Source organism: Raphanus sativus, chromosome 1, assembly GCF_000801105.2.
Source record: "Raphanus sativus cultivar WK10039 chromosome 1, ASM80110v3, whole genome shotgun sequence".
In the NCBI taxonomy this organism is placed as follows: Eukaryota; Viridiplantae; Streptophyta; class Magnoliopsida; order Brassicales; family Brassicaceae; genus Raphanus; species Raphanus sativus.
Genome location: NC_079511.1, coordinates 14853721 through 14875967, shown reverse-complemented (window position 1 = coordinate 14875967; position 22247 = coordinate 14853721). Strand labels below are relative to the sequence as shown.

Sequence of the window (22247 nt, the reverse complement as noted above, 5' to 3'; positions counted from 1 at the left end):
AATCCGTACCTACTCTACCTACATAGATATGTGATTTCTCAAAGAATTAATATATTAGATACTATAAAATTTATTATCTTTATAAAAATATTATGCTCCGGAATAGGTTCCTTTTTTTTAACTGATTTGTGCAGCTCCGTAATGGTTGCTGCAACCATTAATGTTCATAATTTTAAAACTAGTGGAGGTTCCGCCACATTTAATGTTGTAAGAGTTGGACATTCTATAAAAAATACTCCCTCTATTTTCTAATAAGTATCATTTGAGATTTTTATTTTGTTTCAAAATGAGTGTCATTCTACAATTTCAATGTAATTTTGTACATTAAATCTAATTTTTACCTTTTAAATAACCAATAATTTTTAGTTAAATCCTTCTTATTTAATTAATCATCACTTAAGTAGATATATATTAGTCAACTATACAAATATCTTAATCTCCTTTAAAAATACCAAAATAACACCTATTTAAAAATGGAGAGAGTAGTATATAATGCCTCGTAATCTTTATGTATCATAAAGAGTATCATTTTATTATTTTCAACCAGATTAAAATGATTAAATTGTATTTATATTTTAAAAATTATATATATTTAACTAATAGTATTTGAAATAAATTAATTATCTATAAGATCGATACACTGAAATTAATATTAAACGGAAATATGTGTACGCTGTATTAAAACTTTAAAATAGAATTTTTGTATAACAAAAAGTATCAATTGATTTCATAACCCTACATTTTATTATGATGATGTAAATAAAAGCATTATGTCTTTTTTAAAAGAAATTAAGATGTATTTAATAGTAAAGTCTAATGTATATAACCCGTGAAAATGTAAATATAAAGGGAATTTGTCTAAATACCAATTTTTTATACCATATTTTATTTATACCTTAACCAATTATACCTTTAAAAATTTAATAGGCAAAATTACATTGTGCCCCTAAATAATTAAACCTAAAACCACTCTATTTCTCCCACGATTTCTTCAAATCGAGAGTTCCACAAATTGAACGATATATCAAATTCTCTATGGGGATGAAATCCGACGAGATTGGACCGCGATGATGAGTTCTCCGGCAAATTTGACGACGTTGACGAGTTCTCCGACAAAGCTGCCAAACTCAACAAGCTCAGACGAACAAGACGATCTCTCACACGAACGCATGATGCAGCGCATACTATAGACCATGGGCTTACCGGATATATATGTTTATACAGTTTCTATTTTATTTAGCCATTATATTAATTATGAGGATAAGTACAACTTGTGTAAATTAGAATGTAGAGATATACGGTTACGATCTCATTAGCGTAGTATATATAGTTTGATATATAGCTTTGTAAGGACATCGATTATTGAATTTATAAAAACCCTAGAATTTTCAGTTCTTCTTTCCTTGTCTTAGGCATTCTTCGGAATCAACGATTATCAAGAACCCTCGTTTGAACGGCTATTCTTCGGAATCAACGATCATCGAGTTCTCGTCGAGCGGCCATTCCCGTGGGAATCAACGATCTTCGAGTCTATCAGCTTAACGCTGCGCCAACGCATAAGAAACGTTAACAAAGTTGAGAGAATAATAGATGGTGATTTTTCGTCTCTTTTTGTAATTTTATCTTGATTTTTCAAAATCGATCAGTTTCTGGGAAGGGAGACGAAGTTTATCTCATGAAGTTTTCAAATCTTCAATTTATAAGACCTTATAAATTTATCGATGAAGAACATGGTGCTTAGTTATGAATGAAGACGAGTAACCACGACCATCAAGTTTTCTAGATTGTGTTTATCAATTCCATGGAAGGTCCACTTCCACTGTTTCAATCTCCTTCTTACTTTCTCGATTCAACTTAGTTTTTGAATCTATTACCAAAATCCCGCAAAAGCAATCACTAAAGCTTTTGGATTTCGTTTTCGGTTTCTGCTTAGAGTAATCAGAAGAATGCTGAAAGACGCTCTCTTGGATCACGAGGTGGTTCAAAGGTTGAATCTTGTTATGGTCTAAAGACCCCTCCTTTATCCACTTGTAAGTCTAATGAGACATATACGCTTGTTTGGTAGCTGCCTCAGTGTAAGATGCTTTTATCTTTGGATTGCTTTTGAATTCTTAGTTTAGTATTCAGTTTATCCATTGATGTTCCTTAATAAGAAAAAATGAGGAAAGTTTGTTAATATGGTGAAAATCTTGTAGTTTCAGGGCTAACTACAACTAGATCTATGTATATTTACTCTTGCAGTTGCATTTAACATGATCTTAGGACCTTTGGTGATATGCCAAAGAGCATGTTTTTGATATTCTAAAACAGTGTGTGAATATGATACATTGGAACTGTATATGAGTCGAAGAACACTAGAAATACATTGAAGAAACACCATCGAAGCTATGTGGACAATCAAAATAAACCTTTCATAGTGTATACCATATAATTCAAGACACTGTTTTTTTGCTTCTTTTGTACATGAATTATTCTTCCTGAGAGGTTTCATGAACCATGATTTGTTTTGTGATTGCAGTGTATATATCCTTTTAGATGCTCTTAAGAAGTCTATATTTGCACTCGTAAATGGTATTTGAAGCTGGTTGTGCTCAGATTGGCTTGCACTCAAGGCAGAGAAAGGATAAAGTGCTTATGTGTTTATCTTTTAAAAGATAACTGTGATACTTGAATTATTGTTATTTTACCTTATGTTTATCTTCGTACAGAAGATTGTGTTTGAATGCATTAAAATTTTCACAGAGTTTTTCTCATCACCGATGATGCAAAAGTATATGTTTTGCAAAGCATTTTTGTGTCGATTGTCTTTTTGAGAGATTTTAGAAAAATCAACTAATAAGTCATTATAAATCAGTTTATAAAATTTTATAATCATTTTTGAGTTCCTTATACTCATTCTACCTAGCATTAGTACACTGGATATTCACCCTATCAATATTCATAAACCCTTATCAATCAATCAGTCAACAAAAAATACTTAAAGATCGACTTATAAACTCTTATAAGTTAGTTTTAAACTTTTATAAATTATTTATAAGACTTTAGAAATCCTTAAAACAGATTCATACACTTTATAAATTGTTTATAAACATTATAAATTATTTATATAACTTAAAAAAATAACTTTTAAACTTTCATATCTGATGTATCAACTCTTATAAACTCGTCATAGACCCGAGATAATTTATGAATTTATAATAACAAATACATTCATGATGCCTTTAACTAGAAAATGATTTTGTAAGTCTCATTAAGTGATTTTATAAATCTTTATATTTTTTTTAAACCCGTATAAAACTATTATTAATGATTTTATATACTCTTATAAATGAATTTATGAGAATTTCTAAACTCTTATAAGCCCTTATAAATTTATTTATGAACCCTTATACATTTATTTATAAACCCTTATACATTTATTTATAAACCCTTATAAATATATTTACAAACTCATAAATTATTTATAAAGATTATAAACTCTTACAACCCATTTTATAAACTCTTATAAATGATTTTATAAACCTTTATAAGACAATTATTACTACCTGTTAATGATACATAATCTCTTGTAAATGGTTTGATATAAATCATTATAAATATTTTTTTTATTTCTTATCAATGATTCATAAATAATTATAAATGATTTACAAAGATTTATAAGAATTTATAAACACTTATAAATAGATTTCTAAAGATTTACTTATAAAAATTTGTAAGGATTTGTAAATTCTTCTAAATTATTTATTACATCTTATAAATTGTGTTATGAAGATTATTAAACTCTTATATTTTTTTATAAACCCTTATAAATATATTTATAAACTCTTATGAATGATTTATAAATTCTTTTAAATGATTTTATAAACCGTTATAAATATTTTAAGTGTTTTATAAATTTTATAAATATTAATGGTTCATAAAAGGTTTTATAAACTATTATAAATGGTTTATATACAAAACTGTTTTATATATTCATATGAGTGATTTTATAAACCTTTATAAATAAACATGAATAGCTTTATTAATCATTATAGATACTTTCTTCTTGCAAACACAATTGATCCATCGAAGAATACATAAATAGATTGAAAGACAGATCAGACCAAATGTGTATTTCTTGGCATATGTGATTAGCATTTCGGTTTTGCTGAATATTAAACACTCAAAGGAAGAACGGATTGAGGATGGAGGAATGGATAAAACAGGAGCAGCTTGCATTAGGGAAGCTAACTCTTGATAATTACTGCTCTAGAATGCTCTGATGAGAAACAAAGAAAAAAACTAATGGTGAATGCAAAGAAGTGCCCATAGTAAAAAGTAAATTTCGAGCTTTGTTACCTTAGTGTTAACTTTTTTTCTTTTTTGTCATCAAAGATACAGACTCATATAGACTCTGCACACCAAACTGGTAGCTCTGCATTCATGTGAATGACAAAAGACGATTGTTGTCTGGCACTGCGTGCTAAACGATCCGCCCTTGAATTTGCCGTCCGTGGTACATGAATGAGTTGTGAGATATGGAAACTACTTTGTAAACTCTTAATATCCTCCAGATAACTTGCGAACGCTGGCCACTCCTCTGGTTCTGAAACCATCTTCATCAACTGAGAACAATCCGTTGCAAACGTAACCTGAAACTGTCGTAAATTTCTCATACATTACATTGCCCAAATCAATGCCTCCACCTCCGAGTGAAGGGGGGACATACTTGCCCGAACATTTTGTGCCCCCATTAGTCCCTCGAAACCTTCCAGAGTACTAAACCAACCTTGTCCCGAGAAAGAGTCCTTATCCTTCCACGAACCATCTATGAAACACCATCTCCCTGGAATTGTGGCAGGTTGATGCACTTGCGGTGGTATAGAATGTCGTATATTCAAATCTTGGGCCGCAGTCCACATAGTAGATTCCGTTTCAGCCAGCTTTAGTGTATCCCTTGCATCAACATCCAGATTACTAAAGACCTTGATGTTCCTTGCTTTCCAAATATACCATAGTATCCATGCAAATTGATGATCATTCATCTTAGGTAAAACTCTCCAGAATAAGTGATCCATATTAGTGAATAGTGATCCCGAAGGAAAAACATATGGATTTGTTGGTATCGTTGATAACGCCCATACTTGCCGCGCTGGAGTACATTTAAAATTTAGCTTTTAGCTCTTCTAGGACAGTTCCAAAGACATATTCAGAATTTAGCTCTTTTTATAAAGCTTCAGGGGCGTGGTTAGCTTTTAGCTCTTCGATCCAATATATCAGCACAAATTCCGGTGATATCATTACATATAGGCTATAGTTATCTAATATTTCTCAATTTAATTCTATTAACTGGAGTTGTAAATCATTTTTTTGTGTATTCATGTTTTCCAGCAATATCATACAACACAGTAGTTATGCACACTTCTCTAAACGATGGAATCATCTTATGTTCTGTCCACCCTTTGAAAATAATGAAACAACATCTTTGACGTTGATCATTGTTTGTTGACAAAACAATTCTCTAGCAACTACCATCACTATGTCATCTCTCTTGACTAGTACGTAGACTAAATTTCCACTATATAGATCCTAAATAATAACTGATTTACAAACCCTTATAAATTATATAATAAATCCTTATAAATAATTTCAATACTAAAGTTTCACTACCCAGAGTCTTTATTTAATTCGTAAACCGAATTCCTAAAATTTCAAAACACAAAATCAAATTGCATATTCATCTCTAATCAATCGTTTACCTTCTCCAGATTGATGAATATTCTGAATCTCAATGTTGCAACAAATTGTAATCTCTAAACCTTAATAGATTTCAATGGTAAAACCCCAGATTTTACAATCTCCTCAAACATGTGAAGTGGTCAAAGATGATCTGATGCCAGAGGAAGAGAAACTATAGCTTCGACTTATAGCAATTCTTCGTAATGTCGCAAATAAACTCCACCACGAATCAATTTTACAGTAGAGGAGGATCATCGCCGCATCGGGAAAAGTTCGATATTGATTGTAACTGAAACCCAAATTTATAAAGGGTTATACTTTTTAGTGTAATTTTCACTATCAGAAACTCTTTTCTTTTATATGCATCTATTCAAAGATCAAGTCAACATCAACCCTATGTGGTATTCGTAATAAAATCCTAAAATTACTTGAAACCTATATTTACAAAGGGTTATAAATTTTCAAAAACTCAATGTTCACTATCAAACTCTTTCTCTTAGATCCGACTATTAATATGAGTCTGTATGTTTTATGAAAAAAAAAAAGATCAAACTATTAATAGGTAACTCTTTCTCTTAGATCGAAACAACAAAATCCGAGAAAATTACTTACAACTTGTGATTCTTGCAGAGGATTTGACATTTTGAGGTTTCGAGTATCAATCTTGTCTGCTTCGTGAGAGAGAATACACTCGATCTCATTGCCGTAGCTTGATCTCGTCGCGTTGCTGTCGCCGTCGCTCGATCTCGTCTGTCGAACCTTTCTCTCGAGAAAGAAAAAGATAAAAGAAATTATGTTACAATTGTAAGAGAGTTATTTTTGTCTTTTGCCTATAATGATTTAGGCATTTCTGGAAATGTCCTCCTTCTAAGTATATATATGAAAAGTGGTACCAACCTCATGGTATGATTGCAAATCTCCCTTATATGATTTTCATCCCAAAGTTTAAATAAATCAGTACTACATATGTTTTACAAAGTTAAGTTTTCCAATGTTTTTATATATAAAAGTATTAAATTCTTATCATAAATACATCAATTCACTTTAATTAATAATTTTTAATAGATTTGAACTTACAATTTACTATTTCTTCCATCTGTACTATTTGACACATTATATTTATGCACACATATTAAAAACATTTTTTAGATATACTTTCTATCCAAAAAGATCATTAGTACTTATCTATTAACTACAATTCAATTAATCAAGGAAAAATCTCCTAAATAAACTTTTCTTTTTTTTGTCACGAAACTAGTCTCTAAAGAGAAAAGGGATCAAAATGTTTTATTTAATAGGGAAAATACCTTTATATCCTAGATATATATAAATACAAATAAATAAATAAACAAAATAATCTTTTTTACAGTTTCGAATTATATGTTTTCAAATTCAAACTTTTATAAATATTTTATTTTTCCAAAAAAACAATGAATTTTTTTTTTTTTTTTAAATTCTAAAATACCTTTTGAAACTATTTTTAAAATTATGATCTTCAAATTTTTAATATTTAATCACAAAATCCTATTCAATACCTCTAAACCCTAAGGTCCAAATTAATTAACCCTAGATACATATTTGTAAATACATTTTATATATTTGTAATAAATTTTTATTTATTAATAATAATTATTTTTAAATTTTAAAAACACAAATTGTAATTCTTAGATTTTTATTGGGTTAAAATTATCAACTATAGGAAATATACTCATAATTACTATGCATTTATAGCTATGATTTACTCTATTCGTTTTGTAAAGAATGTTTTTTACATGTTTTTTATGGATTAATAATGATAATTTATTTTAATATATCTTTATTTAATATACAATTATTTAAATGAATTTTTTTTAAAATAAAAAAAAAATTGAAAAAGTGAGAAAACTATATATATATATATATATATATATATATATATATATATATATATATATATATATAAACACTACATTAAAATATATAGAATAATAATTTTGAAAAATATATTAAGTAATAATTTATGAAATAACAAAATTATATATATGTATGAATATTCTAAAACATTTATTATTTTATTATTTTTGAATAAAAATAGCTTATTTTAACTTTTAAGGAGGCTTATGGTTGGGTCTGGGCCTTTTTAATCTTCGATAGTCCTTACGGAAAAACACCACACCGTTGTTTGCGTTAAAATCCAACATTGACTGACAAAACAAAAAAATCCAACATTGGAAATTGCAACTTCAGTACCAACTTGGTTGACTAACGTCTCGAAGGTAAATTATGTCTTTTCAGTCTCTGTATGACATAAAATTCAATTTTTCTTCTGAAAATCTTTATATTCTTTTTTTTTTTTGGAAAAAAAATATAGTTCAAGTATGATTATAATTTGCAACAGAGTAGTCTACGTCACCCCATTCATTTTAACTTTATTAAACTAAACAAAAAATAACGAAAACAAAAGATTAAAATGATGTACTCGTAAAATTCCCAACGGTCATCAATCATATAAGTTTTGAGTGTGACACAGGCCAAATGCAGAACTAATGCAGGCCATTTATAAAACAGATTAGACTGTAATTTTTTTCTCTATTCAGTTTCCAAATATATAAACAGAAGAAAATCATGCAAATAAAAAATTAAAATGCATGCAAAATAAATTTGGTCATTGAATTAGTGATTTGCAAGAGAGAAACAAAAAGGTACCAAAAAATACTGAGAGCCAATGAAATTAATTTGTTTTTTTTAACTTACAAATATGCTTACAAATACTATATATTTCATCTCAAAATTATATTTAATATACTGTTTCAGATTTCATTTTTCTGAATAATTTATTATACAATAACTTTACAATATATATATAATATATATATATATTCTTTTATAAATACGTTAATATAGAAAATATGTATATGTACATTACATATTCATAATTTAATATAACTTCTTTATAATAAATAGTTATGCATGTTATTTTTATATAATCTAAGAATATATACTTACAGTAAAGAATTATATAAGGAGATTTTGATAATGAAACATATAGATGTTGTAGTTTATTTTTCATAATTGATAATAGTTAACATGAATAAGACAATATTGATTTTATGGTTGAGGCAAATGATATGAAAACCAAAAATTAGATAAAAAGATTTTATGAATAACATTAGAGAAATGATTGTAAATACATAGTCAAACAAAAAAAAATATACCAGTTTTATTTTTAAATTTCCAGCATTCAATCAAATATGATGATTAGGTAAATTAGTTTGGTACAATTAGATATAACTACAAGAAACAACTAATTCTTTACAAAAACGTGTAGTCGGTTTATTTTGTGTTGGGGAAAAATATACGTCAAGAATTCACCAAAAAAATTATGATGAATTTCCAACAACTTTTATCTTGAAAGTTTTGTTGGAATTCATCAAGAAAACTTCTAACAAAAAAAATATGTCAAAGATCATCGAGAATTTTTATAATTAACTAAAATATATTAATTTTTAAATAAAAGTAAAATATTATTTTTAAAAAATAAACCAATAATATAAATCAATTTTAAAAAAATACAAAACTGCAAAAAAACTAAATTTTAAATGTAAAATTAACATAAAATTATAATATATATCCTTAACAAAATTATTTCATCGCTATTTGGTTAAAAATCTGTTGGAAATTGCTATGTATTCTCTATAGTATGTGTATTTGTTTTCTATAATCATTGTTTTTTATTTATTGTGCATAACATATCTGATCTACATTTATTCTGCATTCTTTTATATACGTCCCCATTCGAAGCCATACATGCCTAGCGGCTAGCACTCTGCCATGATCGTTCATAGTACGATATTAACTATAGCAGATGCAGAAACGAAGTAATGCACAGGGTTAATGTTGGATTAATTTCACCACCAAAGTAATAAAATCGATTATTCAAGAGTATATAGTGAGGGATTTTAATCATTAAGGTATAGTTTAGAGATGAAAGGAAAAGAAACATGGGGAGAAGAGAAAAGCGTTAGTCATGTGAAAGAGTCATACGAGCTAAAATAAGCTAACTTTGTTTTGTTCTTCCCTTTCCTTTTCCGACTCTCTTTTCATCTTTTTCTTTGTTCTTCCCTTTATTTGTGATTTAAACCTTTTAGAAAAATTATATGCTTCTTTTTGGAATGAATTTAATCAGGATTTATAAAAAAGGAGAAATCTACATTGGGTTTCAGTTAAAAGCAGAGCATATAGAGAGCGTGTGGGATGTTAAAGATAACCATTTCAAAGTTTTCACCTTCTATAACTATTCTTCTTCTTTTTTCTTTCTATGCTTCTTCATTTGATGGATATTTAAGTTAGTTTACGTTTAGAGAAGACATTCGATGGAGTTTTCATAGAATCTCGATTTGTATGAATTACAATAAATAATAATTCGATAATAAGAATAACTTTCTTATTAATTTCTCGAGGAACATTTTGTTTTGTTATAACTTAACTAATTTGATAGACTTAACTGCCATTACTAAATATTTTTATTAGCGCAAATAAAAGAACCATAGTTTCGTTAACCTCTCCACTAATTAATTATAGAACCAATATATTTTTTGAAATTCCCATTTAATTATTGGATTTTATAGGAAAGAAGAAAATAAAAAAGAGGAATCAAAGCCAAGAGAAAAGGTGGAATGTAAATAAAGAAAAGAACAATAAAATGGTATTAAACACAAATAAAGAAGTTGACAAAAAACACAAATAAAGAATTTACTTTTCTCCTCCAAAGAAAACAAAAGAATACAAAGAAAGAGAGAAAAAAGAAAGCCTTATTTACCATTTACCACTTTTGATTTTATTTATTTTTCTGTTTTTTTTTCTACTTTTCTCTGTCCGTTTTCTTTATGATTTGTTCTCTTCTCCTTTCTTAACCTAAGTTCCTCTAGCCCCCCATGTCCACACAAACACATTCTCTCTCTCCTCTCTCTCTCTCTCTCACACACACACTCTCTAGTGTCATTTTCTTACATATACTTCACACAAAAGAAACAACCATTCACTACATACTGCCTTGTCATTGTTTCTCTCTCTCTATATCTCAAAAATCTCTGCAAAATCAACTTAACCTCTAAACAATATAAACAACATTCTCAACAAAACGCAGAAATCCCATCCTCAATTCCCTTTTCTCTTTCTTTCCTGCCCACAATTTTTTTTTTAAAAAGATAGTCTTTTTTGTCTTTGTCCTGATTCAAGAAAACAAGAACTAGGGTTCATCATATATCTGGAAACCGACTGAAGAATCTCTTAAAGAAGAAGAAGAAGAATTTAAAGCTCTCTTCCATGGAGCTTTTTCCTGCTCAGCCTGACTTATCTTTACAAATAAGTCCTCCAAACAGCAAACCATCATCGACGTGGCAGAGAAGAAGACCAGAACAAGAAGATCATGAGGAGCTCGACTTAGGGTTTTGGAGAAGAGCTCTTGATTCAAGAACATCTTCTCTCGTATCTAATTCCAGCTCAAAAAAAAACAATAATCATCCACTCGAAGACCTCTCACTCTCTAACAACTCTATTCATCATCAACAACAACATCCACACCTTCTCCCCAATTACAACGGCTCTAACATCTTCACCTCTTCCCAGTTTCCGACACAACAACACTTGCAAGATTTTCTTGCTCATGACCTTAATACTCACTTAAGACCCATAAGAGGAATCCCTCTATACCAAAATCCTCCTCCACATAATCATTACCGGCCTCCTCCCTGTTTCCCTTTCGATCCTTCGTCTCTAATTCACTCTTCTTCGCCGGCTCCCACCGGAATCAACAACAATACCTTTGGTACCAGAAGAGTTAACCCTAATCACCACAATCATCAACATCATCATCAGACTCTAAACAGAGCGAGATTCATGCCGAGGTTCCCAGCTAAACGAAGCATGAGAGCTCCCCGGATGCGATGGACAACCACTCTTCATGCCCGTTTCGTTCACGCCGTTGAATTGCTCGGTGGCCATGAAAGTATGTTCCTTTTATCTCTTTTCTCATTTTCTAATTACCTTTTTTTCTTCATTCATCTTATTGATCCTTAATTACTTACATAAATCTAATAAGGAGCAACACCAAAATCTGTTCTTGAGCTTATGGATGTCAAAGATCTCACATTGGCTCATGTTAAGTCCCATTTACAGGTAAAATTCTATCACTAAGAAAATAAATTAGGGTAAATTATTAGTAGATGATTTTTATGTAAACTCGTTTATTTATATATAAGTGGAAGTAAAAATAATTTTATTTTATATATACTATATAATTAGTTAATAAATAAGCTTCTCGGTATCGATGCATTTGACTCGGTGACTTCCTTAAATCAGAGTTTCACTCGAGTCAGATCGAATCTTGTTTTCTTTTTTGTAAACTTCGAATCTTGTTTTCTTCTGATCCTTCCTTCTTTTTTATCTTAATTAAACCCGAATGTTTGCTCACCAATAATGCAGTGGATGAGTTCAGACAAAAGAGAAAACAAAAAATGTATATTAAACATTCCATACGTGTAAAAACAATATATTGTTTTTTTTTCTTGGCTAGATCTGATGGTCCTTATGGACGATAGACAAGACTTTGTTATCTTTTCTCTTGCAAGTTTTTTTTCTTTCTTGGAAGAATAAACTTGTCCTGTTACAAGTTAACCAAAATTAGTATTACTATTACTGACACAGTGACACGCATAGAATAGAAAGTTGGAAAGAACTAGAGGGCTGTAGAAATTACATATGTAATTGGGCTAATTACATTACCAAACAAATCTCAAGATATTCAAGAAAAACACTACTATTTGGTTTCTTATCATCCATTCTCTAATCGGCTTATGCATTAAAATTTATACTTACTATATAACTTTTCAAATTTAAAATTTCTAATCATTATTTGAAACAAGTATTTGTTGGTTTTAGTTAGTTATATTCTTAGCCATACAAAATCTTAGGACATTCTAATTAGGGATAATTGCCCAATTTAATGTACCTTTCCTTAGGAAAGAAAATAGTTCTACTAAAAAATAAAAAGTCAGAAAGGGAGAGTACGAGAAACACCATGATTTCTCAATGATGAATAGTTTTGGTCTTTAATTATTTACACACAATGAGAGAGAGAGAGAAAGATGGAAGGTTTATACCTTAACCATGGTTCCGCATCTCCATATTAATGGGCCATTGTTTTGACCATGGTAAGACACATAAATTCATGCATGGGTACATGAAAATCGTAAACTTCCATTAATAACGTCAATGAATGCATCTGTGTCTGAACAGTTCTACTATATTTTTCTCTCTTATTTTTATCTTCCAATGTGTCTGTATATATACAAATTTTTATATTTTGAATATTGGTTTGTACTATATTCAACTGTCCGAACACAACAGTACATTGTTCTCCTTTCTTTGGTCTTCTTTCATCGCCATATCACTGAATACATGCATCATATACGGAGGTTCAGACGAAACATATTTAGACTTTGCTTTCTTGACTTGTTTCTAAATTTTAATATACTGCATACAAGCGTTTTAATTTTAATTTTTAATTTTGTTATATTTTTTATATGAATCAGATGTACAGAACAGTGAAGACAACCGACAAAGCAGCAGCGTCGTCAGGTTAGTGATATTAATTCAGTGTAATTATGGAACTTAGAGAATTCAATAATTAAAATGTCATATTGATTGAAACCCTAAATTTATAATGTGATTCAGGACAATCTGATGTCTATGAAAATGGATCTTCAGGAGATAATAACTCAGACGGTTGGATGTTCGATATGAATAGAAAATCTAGAGATAGCAATGAATTGACGAATCCCTTAGAGAAATCAAACGGTCGATGGACCAATTCTTCCGGGTACGTACATATACGGTCTAACTATACATACATTCATATCTTGATATATATATATATATATATATATATCACCAAAAACATTGTTAAATACCTTTTACAAGAGGGTTTTATCTTCCTTTTCACTTTTTTTTTTGAGAAAGTGGTTTACATTCCTTTTCACTTTTCTTCCTCTTTTTGTACATTTCTTTGATTATTTTTTGTTTTCCTCAAAGCAAAAATCGTATATATACTCTCATTGTTACTAAGCTTTTCTTGGCTTTTACAGAGAGGCACGTTTGCATGGGAAGCAAATCGATAATGTTGCAGAAATTATGCTACCTTCTGAGGTACGATTCATATCTTTCTGCAATAATAACTGTGACACGAATTCGTGTGTGTATAATGTATATATATACACGTATATATATTGTACTAAAATAAAATTTATTTATGCATGTCGATTTCTTTTCATTGCTAAGTCACCCGAAACCCTCAAAAGGGGTGCCAAAAAGGGCTTTCATTAAAGCTTGCTTTAGGAATTTTCAAAAGCAAATGGTATTTTCGTTATTTAGACATTTATAGGAAAAATAAAGAAAATCTAACCCCATTGACATTGACCATGACGAGTTTATGTTTTGACCTTTGAGGCGCACATATTGTGACTTGTGAAAGCTTAAGCCTTGAGGTGCGGTTATCTAAGTTTGTCTTATAAGCTATTATGGGCAAAAGCAACCATGGTCCATGGCAGCTACCACTGAACAGTTGGAATAATTTAAATATTCGTGTCAATGTCAAACACTAGTACTTAGGACAGTAAGTAGGGTTAGATTAGATGTTCGTACGAATGTCATAATTATGTACTGCAGTATGAATAACACAATAACCGTAAACACTATGTAGCATTAAAATCCCTTTCACAAGTGTTTACATGGGTTTCGACACTTTTTGTTTTATCTATCAGGACTTTAAAAATAAAAATAAAAATAATACCGTAGGGATGAATATTTTTTTAGGGATGAATAATTACTAGAGTGGAAGTATATATTTGCTTGAGCTTCACCTTTCTCTCTTTTTCAAAAGTTTAAGTTAATGTTCTTGATCACTTTACATTCATATACTTATCATACATATTAACATTAATAACATACATACAGCAAACTATTAATCACACTCTATTTTTAGCTAACTGCTTTTGTTTGGGGTTTTAACTAAGCAGAATGAATTAGATGGAAAGTGTTCAAGTTATGAGAGGATATCATCGGAGGAGATGAGTTCATCAAACATCTCCGGAACAAGCCCCTTCAAGCCTAATCTTGAGTTTACTTTGGGTTGATCTCACTAAATTTATTGTGGTAGCTAGCTAGTAGGTAATTAGTATTAATCAACTTCTGTTTTGGCTAATGACTAGTCTCGATATTCATATCAGTTGAGTAAGTAGTGTTTTAAGCTTAAATCTCAAGGTTGTAAAACGATGTTCTTTTTCCTTATCTACTGAGAAAAGCTACTGAAAGAACCGAATACTAAAGGCGCAATAAATGTTATGTTTCTTTTGTTGAACGATTATAATTTTATTTATATTCAACAATCAAATGTTAACGGGACGGAAATGTAAATAAATTTAATAAAGAATAATAATAGAGGCAGAGTAAAGACAACACATAAGGAGAAAAGCAGAAAGAAGAAAAGAGTGGGAAAGTTTTTAAAGAGGGATAAAAGAGGACGTGAATGAAAAAGAAAGCAAACAAGTTAAAGAGAATGGGTAAAGTTGATTTAAAAGAATATCTAGATAGTTTTCCATTAAAATTATTTTTTTACGAAAAATTGGGTATGATTGTGTGAATTATGGTTAATAATAGGATTAATGATTACCTTTATGATTACCCTTAAGATCTTAGAGGTGGTATAAAGCATATGAACTGTCTGTCACCATAAGCTTTTCGGAAAGATAATTAACTTGTACAATAAAGCAAAGAATATATCTTTATTCTCTTAAAAGAAAACAATATCTCGTTTGTTTTTAGGTCCAAAGTATGAATTCGGGACTTGTTTCTTGAAATATTTATTTATATATACATATATCAGTATGTATCACTAAAGTTCATTGAATAGATGATAGGAAAAAAAAAGTAAAAGACAAAAGAGAAAAATAGAATAATTTTTATGTATAAGGTGGATTCCCACCAAGGATATTTAGTTCATTGCTTTCACTTAGGAGGTGTTTGATGTTTCCTCACTCGTCAACACTCGAGCAGACATAATTCTATTTATTAAAGAACAAAATTTGATATCAATCCGACAGTCAAAATGACGAATTGTACAAAGCTGATTTTCTGATGGATTTGAAGTGATGACGGTAGATTGACGTTTGGTTCAAGAATATAACGTTCATAATCTGGCTAATTTTTTTTACGCTGTGTAACTAAATACTAAAAGTGTTACTTTGATAGGATATAAGTATCAGTGACAAAAAAGAAAGAAAGATAGGATATAAGTATAACAAAACAAATCTATAGTGAAGCTTTTTTTAAAAGAAGGATAATTATCCTATCTGGTTATATATATATATAGGATAAATCGTATCTGGTTATCTGGTTATCTTTTTTCAAATAGATATAACTAATATACTAGTTTACATGTTGTTAGCGTGACAGTTATTCACTTCATGTATAGCTAGAATCTCCATGACATTATTGTTCATATAGTGGTAAAAAAAAATGAAGAATTTTGAAGTTAAAAAAAAAAAACAAATGAAGAATTTTTGGAACGAATTTTTGCAGCATGGAGATTTCTTTATTTGGGCTCAAACTCCCATATTCCCGGATTAACTCAAACAACCGACGACATATACCAAACGATAATAAGTCAAGATCAATGATACGCATTGCTACTAGAACAATAATATAGATTCGCACTCTTAATACATGTTGTTCTTAGATAAGCATATTACATATTGTAAACCAAGTAGACCTTAACCACTGCAGCCAGATTATACATGAGCTCTTTACAAATATCCTTTTTAGCCATATTTTCATTTATTGTCTTTGTGAAAGCCTGCTAATCTTTAGTGAATCATGGTATACATTAATCTTTCTACTGTACTTACGTAAGGCATACCTTCTATGCCTTGATGTAAAATTCAAATTGATGGTCTTATAGTACTTGTGGATGATATATATGGAGTTGAAAGTTGGTTGTACAATGCTCTCTTTCAAATATGGTGGATGATCGATGAAGTGAAGTGGTTTATTTTTACCAAACCAAGTAGTTGTATAACGCTAGGAATATACAAGTGTTAAGAAAATAAAATTTGGATTACTTTGCAGTTTGCAAAGGCAAAATAATAAAATATTTGATATATTAACAATGAAGAATTAACTGATATTATATAGGAACTAGGTGTTTTTATGCACCATGTGCGGCAATAAAAATTTAAATTATATTTAAAAATATTTTTTTTAATGTTCTAGACTTTATTATTTGAAACCAATATTTAATATAAATACTAATTTAGTTAAACATAAAATTAAGATAAAAATACTTTGATTTCCTTAAAATTATATTTAAGTTATATTTAAAATCATAGCTAAGATAGATTTTCATTTATTTATTTTGGTTAAGATATATTAAATTAACTTGTATAACATAAAATACAATTGATATAATTATCAAAATATAAAACTGGACAGAATTTCTCGAATTTGTAAATATCAAAAGAAATAAATGATATTTCTCAAATTTGTAGATATCCATTCCTCCATCTTTAAATAATATTTCGATTATTACCAAAAAACTGAAATCAACATTAAATGTAGTCGTTGTCAAAAAAAACATTAAATATAGTATGTCATGTCACATTTAACCATAAGTCATATAATCAATTCTAGTATATTTTTCACATTTTTTGATGAAAATGATTGTAGAGATGACATGTGTGAAATCACTTCACGAATAATATATAGGAAATTAGGAAACAAATCAAAGAAAATCAAGAAACTAGCTGTTGGAGGATTTGTGAGATCAAGTTACTTGATTCAAAGGCTGTGATGCTGGATTTGTATCTGGACGGTTTTGAAATAGAGTTATTCTTGGATTCACCTCCTTGAGTGAACCTTTAAGTGAACCTTTAGAATAACCAACCAATAAAAACTTGTCATTTTAGATTCAGTATCTTTTAATTAAGAAAACAAATAATTTGTCAAATTATATTATTTTTTCAAAATAAAATTTAAAAATAAATAAAAATAGTATATAAAAACGAATTAAAAAAAATTAATGTTGTCAACAAAACACTAAACCCTAAACTCTAATAATAAACCCTAAACTCTAATACTAAACCCTAAACTCTAATCATAAACCCTAAACCCTTGAATAAACCATAAACCCTTGGAAAAAACACTAAACATGTTGTCAACAAAACACTAAACCCTAAACTCTAATCCTAAACCCTAAACCCTTGGGTAAACCCTAAACCCAAGGTAAACCCTAATCCTTGGAAAAACACTAAACATTTGGATAGATTGATCTAAACTATAAATTTTAAACACTAAACTCCAAATCTTATAAATAAATATTTTTTAAAATAATCTTTATTGAGAACTATTGTTATTTTTATTTATTTAATCTTTTTTATTTATTTTAAAAGCATAATATAATTTGGCAAGTTATTTTTGTTTCCTTAATTAAAAGATACTAGATTTAAAATAACAACTTTTTATTGGTTGGTGAACCCAAGAAAAAGTCTTTGAAATATTGATCGAAATCATACATACTTGACTTGGAAAGAGCTGTTGAGAATTAATGATAAATGACTCCAAATATGGCAAGTGTGAACAAGAGAGGATCCGCTTGATTCACTGGATGCTTGTGCATGGTATGACATCTTTAAAACCATCTAGATGGTATAAGTGTGAGATAACAAAAGTAAATCCATGCGGGCTTGCCATAATTAGACAAGGAGTGTCTAATATATAAAGAGAAATCCAACTATATTAGTACGAAACCTTTTGGGATAAAAACCAAAAGTAAATCCATGCGGGCTTGCCATTAAGGCTCAAAGTGGACAATATCGTACTATCAGATAATATAGAGTTGAACATGGGTTTGACAATCCCAACAATAGGTTCTCCTTGTTTTCACTCAAACGTTCTGAAACATGTTGCAAGTCCCATTGGAGTTTCTTAAGGAGTACAGTTGCATCAGCTTTTGAAAGCAAGAACATCTCACAGAGATTATCGATTTGTCTATCATCTTTTCTCTGAGATCAACCTTAGTAAGAACAGAGTAATCTCTCTATAGATCGTGCTCCATGTTATTATTTCCATGTTTAATGTCCAGCTGCTGCTGTTTCTCGTCTAGGTGTGTTCTTTCTATGACCAAGAACAATCCTCATATTTTCATCTGATTTAGATATGTTCCCTGAACATTTTTGAATATCCATTGGTTTCCATCTCGTCTTCTTCTTCTTTGTACTATTTCTCTGCTTCTGAAACAGCTTCTCCATGAATGTAACCAGATCATCTTCTATCCCCTTTCCTCTAGCACCAAATAGACTTCAGATACCATCTTTTGCGTTGTCAGATAGTTCTTCTCCTGTACAATCATTAACAGACTCGGGTTCAGAATCCTTACGCTCTTCTTAAGAGATCTGTCAGCATTGATTTTCATCACATGTACGGTTTGTTTCTTCCACCACTTATTTTTCTTCTTCATATTCTCTGTTTTCTCATCGGATTGAGCTTTTTCGGAACCGTCGTCCATGGATGCAAGATATGCTTTTTCTCCGTCACAGGCCATCACCTCTGTTTTAATATCTGATTCAATCAGTGGGATCTCGTTCTTACCTTCCTTCGTCGTCACCGGCTGGATCTGATTCAAGATCGGTTCATCACTCACAATAACCTCTGATTTTTTTGTCACTTCTTCTTCAGTTTTCTCACTCTCGAGAGACCCTTGATTCATCATTGCGATGATCTTATCGATGTATCCCATCGTTTTCATCATCTCGTTCATGCGCTCTTCAAAGGATCCGTACCTCAGCTCTGATACCAATTGTTAGGATTGTCAAAACCATGTCCAAATCTTTATTGTCCAATTAGTATGATATAGTATATTTTGAGCCTTAATGGCAAGTCCGTATGGATTTACTTTTGGTTTCTATCCCAAAAAGCCTCGTACTAATATAGTTGGACTTCTCTTTATATATTAGACACTCCTTATCTAATTATCCGATGTGATCCTTAGTTTGAGAGGAGAATGTAAGATAACAAACTAAGTCCTACATCAGATCCACTTGGCCTTGGAGCTTTGTTGAGTTAGGAAACTAACCCAGCTGGTTTGATAGCTTATTTCTGCCAAGGTTGTTGAGGTATGGCTTTTTAGTGTATATATGTCGTGATCGTTTCTTATATAACTTGAGTAGCATATCGGGCTGGCTTCTGATTAAGACGTTGTTATAGATATTTCCATCACTTGTGAAATTTGAACCAACTAGAATTTGAAAAGTCTGTCGTACGGTTGTACCACAATTGTAAGGTACTAGGTTCAACTATTTATAATGTGACAGTTTAAACTTCATATCATGGTAATTTCCACTTAGGGAGTGTTAGTGAGAGCTATACTTATAATTATTGTAAGAATTTTCAAAATCTATAGTTATTGGTTAATGAATTATAAAATTCTTATTAAATCAAATGTTATTGGTTTAATGATTATTTAATGACATATACAATTTATTGTTATTCAAAAAGTTTGAGTTTTAATGATTCTATAATTCTATGAAAAAGTAGTGTTATTGGGATTTGATTCTTAACATTTTAACTCATGAAACAAACTTTCACAATATTGCATATATCCTCAAAATTCTTAAAATCATTGTGGAAAAATAATTTCATGGACTTTTTAAAATATAAAAAATTTATTAGGATTCTTTATAACTTTAACAAATCTCTTGATCTTATAATCAACCAATTCTACCTAAATTTATCTTCCACTAACTCCTCTCATAGATTATTTGTTGTTAAACTATATTCTTTTTCCGATCTCGAAGTTTTAAATTTCTCCTAAATCAGAAGATTTAAATTCTCCTATATTAATCAAAAGCATCCTAATGCGATCAAAACTTTATTATTTAGTATATATATTTTCTCTTAACTGTGATTAGATCAAGCAATATCTGTAAACTTGTTAAAAGTTATTATTCATATACCAAATAATACATTACCCAGTTGTACTGTGGCCGTGAGTATTCAGTTTTTTTTTTGTAATTAAAACCTTGCCCGTAGTAACTGAACATTGGATGTGGAAACCCCTTTAATGGTTTGACTAAGAGTTCACTAATGCTTTTACGCAAAAAATCTATGATTCAAATCCCAGAAAACACAAATTATGCATATTATAGAGAAAAATATTACAAGAGGTCTTCAGCATGATACATGGCGTATCATCGAACATGGATCTCATAGGGCGGCTCGGAGACGCAGTCAGACGTGCATTCTTATATGGTGGTACAACTGTCGGCTGTAAAATCGTTTATATAATATTTTTCAACATTGTAATAACATAATTAATCAGACGTTAAAAAAAAGTAACTGAACATGGGACCTATAATCCATGATACCCTTTAATATCAAAACATTTTGCCGAATTCCTCCTAGTTCGAAATGAAATTAATATCATGATCATCCAAATTCTTGAAGAAAAAATTAATTAATATGGTGGTCTTTACTCTATGGAGTGTTTTTAAACCCGGACCGGCGGTCGGACCAAGTTGAACCATGAACATGATAATAATCCGGGTTAGGTTAATACCAAAAATTCAACTAAATTTGAACCGATTAAAAACTCATATCAAACCGTCAAAAAACCTGGGAACCGGCGACCCAACAAACTAGCCTAACTCCGATTCGTATATAAATCACATTTTTGTTAATAAAACAATTAAATTTTATTTTTAAAAAGTAAAAATAGAACATATGAAAGATTAATAAAGTATTGTCTCTCGTTTTTTACGTCTTTACAACTCACAAATTACAAGATTCTCGAAGTTTAATTTTCACGTCAAGATATTTTTTTGTCTACTTTTCACTTTGATTAAATTTTATTTCATGATCACTTGTGTTGAATACTTTAATAATTAAAATATTTACGTTTTAAAATTTGTATAATTTTAAGATAATAAAACAATTGTTTTAGTTCAAAATATATTTTTTTTAAATAATGTGCATATAATTGTTTTCAAAAGTGATGATGTTTAGAATGATAAATATCTCGATAATTAAGTTTAAATGTGTTTTTGTATTGATTTTAGATTTGAACTATTAAATTTTTTCTTACTTTTGTTATATTTTAGTTGTTATTTTAAAAAATCTCTAAACATTATATCTATTGAAACATTTTATTTTATATGATCTATATTTATAAGAATATACATATTATTTATGAAGTATCATTAAATTCACTTTAATACAACCAAGCCCGATTGAACCCGGTTTGAATCCAGTCGAATCATAATGATCCATGACCCAAAATATTTTCGTTTGCTAGCGGATCAGGTTTTTAAAACACTGCTCTATGGGTATTAGCATTTGACAACTAAAACACGGCCTTGTCACTATCATGTCACGTGCAAAGTGAAACATACGAAATATTTTATTAATATATAAATTTTATAGTAAAGTTTTGAAAGCAAAAAATA

The 22247-nt window shown here is 29.6% G+C and overlaps 1 protein-coding gene across 1 annotated transcript; it reads left to right on the top strand.

The window, feature by feature from the left end:
* The first annotated feature begins 10626 nt into the window (after positions 1–10626).
* LOC108857843 (probable transcription factor KAN2) lies at positions 10627–15115 on the top strand. The gene is made up of 6 exons (XM_018631889.2): positions 10627–11704; positions 11798–11874; positions 13290–13335; positions 13432–13576; positions 13842–13902; positions 14772–15115. Exons 1-6 carry the CDS (start codon positions 11023–11025, stop codon positions 14886–14888), a joined length of 1128 nt encoding a protein of 375 aa, XP_018487391.1. The 5' UTR covers positions 10627–11022; the 3' UTR covers positions 14889–15115.
* The last annotated feature ends 7132 nt before the right edge of the window (positions 15116–22247 follow it).